This window comes from Gracilinanus agilis, chromosome 1 (assembly GCF_016433145.1).
Source record: "Gracilinanus agilis isolate LMUSP501 chromosome 1, AgileGrace, whole genome shotgun sequence".
NCBI lineage: Eukaryota > Metazoa > Chordata > Mammalia > Didelphimorphia > Didelphidae > Gracilinanus > Gracilinanus agilis.
In genome coordinates this window covers 635531613-635542511 of record NC_058130.1, presented here as the reverse complement: position 1 = coordinate 635542511, position 10899 = coordinate 635531613, and the positions used below count along the sequence as shown (strand labels likewise).

Below are 10899 nucleotides of genomic sequence, written 5' to 3'. Positions count from 1 at the left end.
TATATATATATATATATATATATATATATATATATATATATATATATATGGACCCTCTTCAATCATGCAGTCATGACCCATTCATGCCTGCCTTTCCTATGCAGTTGTTGTCCTTTTTATTCTGGAAGTCTGTCATAGGAGACCACCCAATCTTCTATGGTCCTTCTTCTACAACATCTCTTGACAATGAACAGAAACCAATGGAGCCCACTGATTGTCCTTCAGTTATCTCATATTCTCTCTAAATAACTGGCCTGTTCTTCTTCCTAGTGATATATTTCTCTAATGATATATTTTATTTTGCTTAAACAATGTGATCCCTCATTTGTAATTACTGTAGGCATATGTCCTCATTTTAAAAAGTCATATAGAGTTCAGCCTTACTAGGACCTTTCCTATTTTCACTCAAGAATTAACCTTTTGTTCATATTATCTAGAGTTATCTGTATTCCTACAAACAGAAGCATCAGACCTTTCCCACACATATATAATACTTGAACACACCACACCCCATCTTTCCAAAACACAGGTATGTTGCATGTGGAATTTCTTCCCATCGTGGCCATGTCCAAAAGGCTGCCCTTAAGAATGAAAGTAAATGTATGCAATGGAATCATTGATGGGACTATATGTCTGCCAAAACTAAAACTGACATTATGTGCTGAAGTCTCTTAAAACAAAAACATAGAGAAGAAAAACATTTTTTGTTTATACCTACTACATTTTATATTGCTTTATAGAATCCATCATTGGTGCAACTGTGAATTGGTCTAATTGTTCTAGAAAACAATTTTAAATTAAGCAAGAAAATGAATGTTCATAAGCTGTGATCCAGCAATTCCACTACTGCATATACACTCCAGTGAGGTCAAAAACAGCAACAAAAGACCAAGATATACAAAAAGTATTTATAGCAGGTGTTTGTTATTTTTTTATGGAAGCAAAAAAAGGAGGATAGGAAAAGTGGGTTCTCAACGAATGTAAAAGGCTGAGGCAGCTCAACAAATGGTAAGAGGCTGAGGAATAGCAGAAAGATTACTACTAGACTTGGAGTCAAACAACTAGAATTTGAGTCTCTACTTTGTACTTAATACCTGTGAAGTCAATTTTTGTATTCGTAAATCGGTTTCTTCAACTAGAAAATGAGGTTTGGACTAGATGACTTCTGAGGGTCCTTTCAACTTTATCTCTATGATGTAATCATATGATTATAATATTATTAGATGATTAAAAATGACACATATGAGGAATTCCAAGAAACAGCAAGATTTATATGAAGTGAGGTAGTTAAATAAGCAAAACCATAACAAAAATATTCACAATAATTACAATGACATAAGTGAACACTAAAGGAAAGTCCAATTCTGTATAACTGTAATAACCAATCTTAGTCCCAGAGAAGTAATAAAAAAACATCCTTTCCTTCTAGATCTCACAAAAGAGACAGAAGGCTTGAGGGGTAGAACATTGCTAGTTTTGGTTACTGAATAAGTTGTAGTTGCTTATTTGTTTTCTTTTTATCAAGGGACAGGGGTTTGATTGGTGGACAATGAGAGTGTCATATTGCAGGTAAGAATAAGTTTTAGCAGCATAATAATATAATAGTAACAAGTTGGTCAATTTAGTATAACCAACACCATTTTGTTTTCAGCCTCCATTTGGGGGTTGGGCTGTTCTGAGTAACTTATTTTTCTATAAGTTGCTTTGCAGTAATAAAATAAGCACTTGTGTGGTATGATGTAGTAAACAATATGTGTGTGTTCTTAAATAACTGATAAATATATGTGGACCTTTTGATAAGACAGACCACCAATGAAAAAAATATCATCAACAATTCTATCAGTAATTTATGTAGCAAATTACTAAACAAATTTTATGGTAAACAATTGAGGAACCTCCATTGCAAGGAGTATCAAAGGGCAGCTAGGTGGTAGTGTGGATAAAGTGACCAGCCTGGAGTCAGGAAGACTCATTTCCTGAGTTCAAATCTGGTCTCAGACATTTACTAACTTTGTGACCTTGAGCAAGTCACTTAATCCTTTTCGCCTCAGTTCATCATCTGAAAAATGAGCAGGAAGAGGAAATGGCAAACCACTCCAGGATCTTTGCCAAGAAAACCCCAAAGGGGTCATGAAACAACTCAACAACAATAATAAAAAGATTATGAAAAACACACTGGAGACCCCAGCCATCAGTCTGTTTCCATGTTGTAACTAGGACTTGCCCTTGTGTTTTCTAAATTTGATACTAAAGCAAGTTCATGTTTGCTTGAGAGCAATATTGACTGACAGAAACCTGCCAGATGGCCACCTATGAGAAAGACACACAACCTCCAGTTGGGCATAAAAGGAACCTTATTGTGGGTATAGTAGGAAAGAAGCTTGCTTATTTTAAACTCAAATTGGTAATTTCTTCCTAGTTTGTACTTAGGTGGTTGTGTGTTTTGATTGATAAAGTTTAATAAATAAAGTAAGAAATGTAAGTCTAATTAATGTTTCTATCACATTAGTTAGTATATAGTAAATTAGTTATGCATATAATAAATAAGTTATACCACACATTATACATATCCAGAAAAGCCTAATGTAAAAAAAACAACCCACAGTATTTTCCATTTTAATGCAGCACTGGAAAGAGCAATAGGTCTGGCACTATAGATCTCGGGTTCAAATCCCAGCTCTGCCTTGACTACCTATATTACCCTGCACAAGTCACTTATTCACTTTAGGCCTCAGTTTTCCTATCTACAGAATGAGGGAATTGAACTAGCTATATTCAAAGGTCTCTTCCAGCTCCAATTTTATGATCTCATGATCTTCCCTAAAAAATAACTAAACAATTAAAACCCGGGTAAGCCCACGGCACGGAGATACACAGTAGCCTACTGATTCTAAGACCAGAAGCAATAAAAGCTAAATGTGTAACTCCCCCTGGGGATGAATACAGCAATATTTCTTTAATCGAGTAGAGGGTTCTTGACCCCAGGAGAACCAACCCTTCTGACCCTCACAAGAAACATTTCTGCCTTCTATTTGCAAAAGTACTCATTACAATACAATTGTTCAGTTCTCTCTTCCCTCCTCACTTCCAAGTCTAGACTTGGCTGATGTGGGTATATAATCCAATCTGTCATGCTAGATTCAGTGGAGTCACTCATGGATACCATATTTAGCACTTGGGCTGATCTTTGAATTCTGTGATTGCAAATGCTGCTTCTGTGCACTAGACTTGACTAAAAAAATTGAAGAATGTAAAAGTGTCCCTGCAACTGATCAAGGAATAGAGGGGGTGAGGAATTGCTAGTTTTATTGGGTTAACAAATCCCATTATTTTCTTCACAAAATCATAGCCTCTTTTAGTCTATCAGAGGTGTCAATGACAGACAATGCCTCCGATTGTTTTAGTTACAGTGGTATTCTCATTTTCCATAGTGATTAGTCTATTTAGTAATTTGGTGTCTGGAATCTGGTTTAAGTAAGACTTCATTCTTAAAGAGAGTTGATTAGTTTTGTTCTAGGAAACCAGTGACAGACTTTCTGGAGGCTTTGCAAACACAAGAGAATAAATATTCAGCCACATGGCTTGTGCCTAGATCTAACAAACCAATAAACAACAATAAAAACCTCACTGATTTTGAAATGTTTAAATCCAGTTAACAATTTTGTAAATATTTACCTAGATCTTTAATAAGAGACAGTGCTTCCCATGATATAAATGCTCCACTGCCATCATCAAGGGCTCCCTGCCCAACATCCCAGCTGTCCAAATGTCCACTGACCAGGACAACCTAGAAAATACAAATACAAAGACACTGATTTATTAAATGTGAAAATAAAAAACAGCAAAGATGGCACTCATTATCTGTATTTTAATTAACTCTTTATAAAACATGTAAAGAGAAAGCTTATGAAGTCATTAGACACAAGAGAATCTACAAATCCAATTCTCTACTCCTATGGTGCCTCTCTTCCAAGCCTCCATAGTATAATGGATAGATCAGTAGAATTAGAATCAAGAAAATCTATATTTAAATCCTTTCTCAGACACTTATTAGCCGTGCAGCACTGAGGAGTCATTTAAGTTTTCTGGGTCTATTTCTCGATCTTCAAAATGAAGGGGCTGTACCTTAGGGCCCTATTGAGGTCTGATGCATGAAGCTCCTTCCATCTTCAAATCTATGATTGTCTGACCTCTTCCCTTCATTCAGTGGTTTGCCCTTCATTTCAAAGAGGAAAATAACATCACAGTATAACATCTTGCACGTAAATTGGATTTAAGTGAGGCAGAGCTGAACAAAGTTGTCATCTTCACTCTTTCTTCCAGAGTCATTGATGTCCAGTGGCAAGACAAAAGTCAGAATGACCAGTGATGACCTGGGATGCAGCAAATGACCTTGGCATCTTCATGTCTGACCAAGCTCTAAGCACACCATGGTGCCTGCTTCAGCCACCATCAGAGCCACTGGAACAAAATGTCCTCATCTACCCATTCCATTGGGGAAAATTTTCACATGCTTGGGGCAGACATCCTCCCAACTCACTGATGGACTGAGGACTATCAGTTACTCTTCATTCAGTAATGAATTATTAGATTCTGTTCTGAGCAAGAATTTAAAATTTTATTTTATTCATATCCTCAGAGTCTATTCTAGTAACTGCTATGTATAATTGGTGTTTAATAAATACTTGATGTTCAATTGATGCATATGATACTCTCTTGGATTCCATGAAACAGTAGAGAGAACACTCTATTTAGAATCAAGGGCCTCAGTTTTAATTCTAGATCTGTCACTAACGACCCATGTGACTATGGGCAAGTTGCTTAATCTTTCTGGACTTCATCTTCCTCAACTATAAGATTTTGGGATTGGACTAAATAGTTTCTGAAGCTCCTTCTAGTCTTAAATCTATGTTCCTAAAGAATTTAGAGCAAGAAGGCTTCTCAGAGGATATAAAATACAGCTCCTTTATTTTACAAATGAGAAAACTGAGGTTTAAGAGATTAAGTGACTTGTCCAGGGTCACAGAGCTAGTATGTGTCTGGAGGAGGAGGGATTTTTATCCAAGTATTCCTGACTCCAGTCCATTATAATACTTAAATTTACTTTAATGTTAAATAAACCTGGAAATAATTCATCCTCTAAGAGGTAGAATCACTGCAGCTTTAAGATAATCATGCTTTATGATTTTTAAAAATTAGTTATATCCTCTTAGAAAAAGGATACAGTTTCCACCTGAATAATTTTTATGAGTAAATTTTGAATAACTGCCAAGTGAAGTTGGGCTAATTATCTAGATAATTAAGGCTAAGGGAGGTCTTTCATATTGAATTATCTTGATTGGCTGCCTTAAACAGTAACTGAGCTCTCTTCCTCTGTTGCCTCTATCTTCATAGACAAAACCAAAGTCCCATTTCATTCTACTCATATGTGGCTACTCCACTGTTCCCCTAAACTTAACAGCTAAGGAGCTGATTCAAGACCAATGATTCCTTTGACCCCAGGGAAAGAATGAATACATATTGCAACAGCAGGAAACTCTGATTCAAGAAATGGTGTAATCCCATTTGGGATGATATTCTAATCAGTTGGCATTCTCATTCCTCTTATAATCCCTGAACTGACACAATTAAAAGGAACACTAGCTTGGAAAAGAGTTTAGCTTTTTTTTTAATGAACTTTTACTTAGATCAGGATTTTTTTTTTAAAAAATAGAAAAAAAGTTATTTTTTTCCCTTGCAATCATCCTTTGGCATATGATTTTATGAACTGGGAAATGATAGTATTTGATAATGTTTTTCAAAATGTCTCCCTACTCAATCAAATCCTATTCATAATCATATGTAAAATCGGAAGTAGAAATATAGTCAAAGATGGACCAAAGTTTCAGGGAACTTAAGACATTCTATGAAATTTCGTCTTTGGTGTTTCTGTAGCATCTATATCCTTAACCTAAACAATGGAATAATGAATGGAAATACTGGAGATAGCAAGTTGTGAAGTAGAGAAAGAGCACTGGGTCTAGAGTTTGGTACAACCTTGTTTGAATCCCACCTTTGACATTTACTAGCTATGTGTCCATGGACAAGTCCCTGAACCTTTCAGTGCCTCGATTTCCTTATCTATAAGCACAGCACAATATTAACTGTAGTAATTATTCACTTTATGGGATTGTTATATTCTCAAAAGAGAAAACTAGTTATATAGAAAAGTTTCTTAATAATTAGAACTATCCATAAGTGGAATGTGTCTCTCTGATTTGATTATAAGCTTCTTGGGAGCAGGGACCATCTTTTGCCATTTTTTTTTTTTGTATCTCCAGAGCTTAGCACAATGCCTAGCACATAATAGATGTTTATTATATGTTTATAGAATGAATGAATAGATTGACTCAGGAAGAAGTGGATTGGTATCTCCTCTCTCTTCATTCAGCTCTTCAAGCAAAGGATGGATGACCACTTTTAGGGATGTTATAAAGATGTTATAAATATCATTGACAGTAGTGAGATGCAAAATAAAGTATGCTAGACTGTATGGGCCATGAGCTTTGAGTTTTGGAACTGCCACTAACCCATTTTATTGTCAATTCTAGAACAATTCATTTCACCTCATTAGACCTCAGTCTGATCATCTATAAAGTGAATGAGTTAGGATTTCTAAAGTGCCTTTCAGTTCTAACATTGTATAAACCCAAAGTCAAGGGATTTTGTCAGGAGACCTCTATTACTTCACTTAGTATCAATCCTTTGTATAACAGAGGGAAGCCTGAATAGAATTTTACCTTCTCCACGATCTTCAAGAACTAAATAGAAAAAAAGGTGCCATCCTTTTCCTAAGACCTTTTCGTAGACTATTTATTAGGTTCCCAAATCACCTACCACCATTCCCATTTGTCTCGTTTGTTATTGGTCAGGGACCAAGTTGTGTGGCCCTCTCTTATTACCAATCTTGTTTATGTTTGCCTTTTATTTCCAACACACTGTACTTAGGACCTCATGGAATTGATTGTGGTCACCCTTGCCAAACCACATGTAACAGGACACCAGACTTGCTTGAAAAATCTTGCATGCTTTCTCTGTTTATATATTTATCTTTTGAATTACTGATCTTGACATATGACTTAATTTTCTGCATCTCAAATTCTGCTACTTATACAGATTTATAGCTAAATAGGACTATGATTTCCTAGACGCACTATGGATAAGTGTAATATTTGTTTAACAATGTCAGCCAGTCGGATAGTTAGGCAATAAACATTTATTAAGGACCTACTACGTAACAGACACTAAGCTAAGGGCTGGTTTACAAAGAAAGGCAAAGAGATAGTCTCTGTTCTCAAGTAGCTTATAGTCTAGTGATAAAGACAATATGTAATCAACTATATAAAAGGGTTATCTACAGGCTAAATAGGAAAAAAGTTAAGAGAGGAAAGGTACTCAAATTAAAAGGCGTTGGAAAAGGTTTCTTGTAGGAGGTGGGACTTTGGCTGAGACTTCAAGGAAACCATGAGAAGCCAGGAGGCAGAGATAAGGAGGGAAGGCATCCTATGAATGGAGGACAGGCAGTAAAAATGCCTAGAGTCAAAGATGGAGAGTCTTGTTTGTGGAACAGCAAAGATGTCAGCATCACTGCACCACAGAATACATTCTGGGGTATAAAATATAAGACTAGAAAGGAAATGGGGAGAGGGAAAGTTATGAAGAGCATGAAAGCCAACCAGAAGATTTTATATTTTATTGGAGAATATTTTCTTTTATGTGCATGATATCATGAACTAGAAACTGGGAAACCAGGTGTCCTTGATTGTTTTTTTCCTCCCAGACTGATTACCTTGATCATATTGAATTGGATTATTTCAGGAGGTGAGAGTTATTTATGCTACCAAATTGAAATGATGACGCATTTCCCAGACCACAGGGGAAATCCTCAAATTCTTAACAATGAAGAACAGAAAAAGTCTGAAAAAAAAGATGAAAGAACTCAGCTTATTTAGCCTATAGATGGAACAGGTTAAAGGTTGACTTAATAATGGTTTTTAAATTTGATGGGGGTACTCTGTGGATGGTGAACAGCTGAGAATAAGAACAAAGAAAAGAGGATTAAACTAAAGCAACAAGAATTTGTGTTTCATTAAAAAAATTCCAGAGGGAAGTGGCTAATCATAGGACTACATTACATTGGACGACGGGGAAGCCTATTACTTATAGGATTTTAAAAATGGGATCAATTCATGTTTGGAATAGAAGCTTGAAAGGAAAGAAATGACTAAGAGAATAAGGTGACCTCTCTGGGTCCCACTGAGACCTATGATTCCATGTCAGTTTTCTTTGCATCCTACTGTTACAGAACCAATTTTAATGGGGAAGAATTTGTTTGAAAAAAAAAATCTAAAGATGTCATTAAAAGCAATAGAGGAGCTGGATGCACAGAAATAGACTTGTTCCGTAATAGAAAAAAGACTGAAAACAATCTTAAAGTCCAACAATTATGGAAATGGTTGTATAACTTAAAGTACATTAATCTCATTATAGAGTTACAGAGAAGTATCAGCTGCAGAGGGAGTTTTCTTATTGGGAAATCCTTGTGTTGATGAAATTATGAGTCTGGATATAGATATACATAAAATCTACATACATATGTATATGTTCACGCATAGTACCATAAACAACAAATATGAAGAAATGTAAGATAATTTAGAGACATATGAAGTAATATAAAGCAAAATCATCAGCCTAGGAAAAATAATTACACAGATTCACAACCTATATGTAATTTAGTAATTAAGGTTTAAAGAGATTATTTAGACTCAGAGAGATTAACTGACTTTCCTAGGGTCACAGAGCTTGCGTTAGCCAGTGTTAAAATATTCACACCTAGGTCTTCCAGTCTCCAAGTCTAGAACTCTAGCCACTGGGTTATGGGAGTCTTTTGTTATATGCCAGGTTTTGTCCTCAGCTCCTCACTCTTACTGATCAGGCATATCCAAGCAACCAGCTGCCAGATCTTCTTCTAGTTCCACAGTATCTCTCATGTCTGTTCTCTGGTCCCCCACTACATGGAGACCACCCTAGTTCAGACTCCCATCATATTTCACCCTAATTATTAAAATAGCTTCCTATTTAGGCTCTGCTTCAAATCTCTCTCCCTTCCAATCCATCCTATACACAACTACCAATGTGATTTCCCTTAAGCTCAGTTTTGACTATGTAACTCCCCCTACCTCCACTCTCTAGTCAATAAATTCCAGTGATCTGGAACAGCTGGATATGATGGTCTGCTTATTGTTTTTTATATATGATGCATCTCCACACCCTTGCCCTGGCAACCCTCTTGTCTGGAATCCATTCCTTTCTGAGCTCCATCTTTTGGAGTCTCTAGTTTCTTTACTCAACTCGTGTGTCACTTTCTATAGGAAACCTGTCTTGATTTCACAGATGCTAGTGCCTTTCATCTCCAAGTGACCTTTAATGTTTATATATATGTATATATATATATATATGTATGTATGTATATACATATATGTGGAGATATACACAGATATCTATGTGTATGTATATATGCATGCATCTTTACATATATATGCTCTCCTACATTAGAATTGAGTTTTTAGAGTGCATGGATTGCTTTACTTTCTCAAATCAGGAAATTGAACCTCAGAGATATTCAGTAAAGATCTGAGGTGGTAAACATAAGAACGGGATTGTTTTTTTTCTGAGAGCAGGTATCCCTATCTCTCTTTGCTTTGATCCCACTACAGATGGGAATGGGTGCTATGATCTATTCCATTTCCAAACTGAGCCATTCAATCTTCCTTGGGCAACCTATTAGCCCTCAGTTTCCCATGGCTCACTATACAGATAGGAGGTTTAGTTTACAAAGGTGATAAACGTTAGTCCTACTCCAACTCAATAAGCAATCTCTCAGTCTCTCTAGTGGTAGGGATTATACCTGACTCAGAAGCAGAATTTGAATCCAGATCCCATCACTTTATCCACTATACTACTTGAATCTGGATAGGAACTTTATATTTTACAAGAAACTTTTGGTGACCACATTTTGGTTACTTCTCAGTATAGACAAATGTGGCTTGGTTTAAACAAATGTTTCCCTATGCAAAGATAGGAAAAGTCTGAGGACTAGAAATAGGCCTCTTGATAGAAAGTAGTACCTAACCCTTATATAGGAAATACTGAGACTTCGCCCTCCTATTGATTTCTTATCTCCAGGCTTTGTGAGGCAGAGCCTTTGGGTGTTGATAGCTCTGAGGACATACATCACTTTCAAAAGGAAATGTGCCATCTGTCCAAAAGCTCACACTGACTGATGAGGTGCTCTTGGGAGAAGTGCTAAGTAAGGCTCGTCCACCCTGGCCCCTCTCATGTGCAGGAGGGACAGTCAGATTTGCTTCATGAAAGGAAAATCATGCCTGTTCCTGGTTGAAATCTCTTAGTGCATTATTGAACTGATAGATGAGGACAAAACATGAGGAGACCTAATTTATCTGGGGCTCAGGAAAGCCAAGCCATTGATGGATTTACAAAATGTGATTGCAAAGTATTCGGGGAGAGAAATGGCTGTAATGGATTAAAAATTGATTTGGGGATAGGGGAGCGGAGAATGTCTGTGGGAGGAAATCATTCTGATTAAATGAAGGCACTGGGGTTTGGAACAGCGGTAATGACTGGTTGCAATAGGAGATGATCTACTCTTAAGCAAGGGACAAAAGAGCCCTGTGACTATCCAATGAAATGTGCTAAGCCACATGAGAGCATGAGAGAAGCAGGACTGCCTTCCTCTGATAGTTCTTTAGCTTTGTCAGCTGAGGAGAATAAAGGAGAGAGAGAGAGAGAGAGAGAGAGAGAGAGAGAGAGAGAGAGAGAGAGAGAGAGAGAGAGAGAGAG

The 10899-nt window shown here is 36.6% G+C and overlaps 1 protein-coding gene across 1 annotated transcript in view; it reads right to left on the bottom strand.

Moving 5' to 3' along the window:
* The window catches only part of CPQ (carboxypeptidase Q), a 552420-nt gene that overhangs the window by 234999 nt on the left and 306522 nt on the right, over positions 1–10899 (bottom strand). The window contains 2 exon segments of the mRNA XM_044668507.1: positions 2724–2740; positions 3676–3787. Coding sequence (XP_044524442.1) covers positions 2724–2740; positions 3676–3787 — 129 coding nt within the window.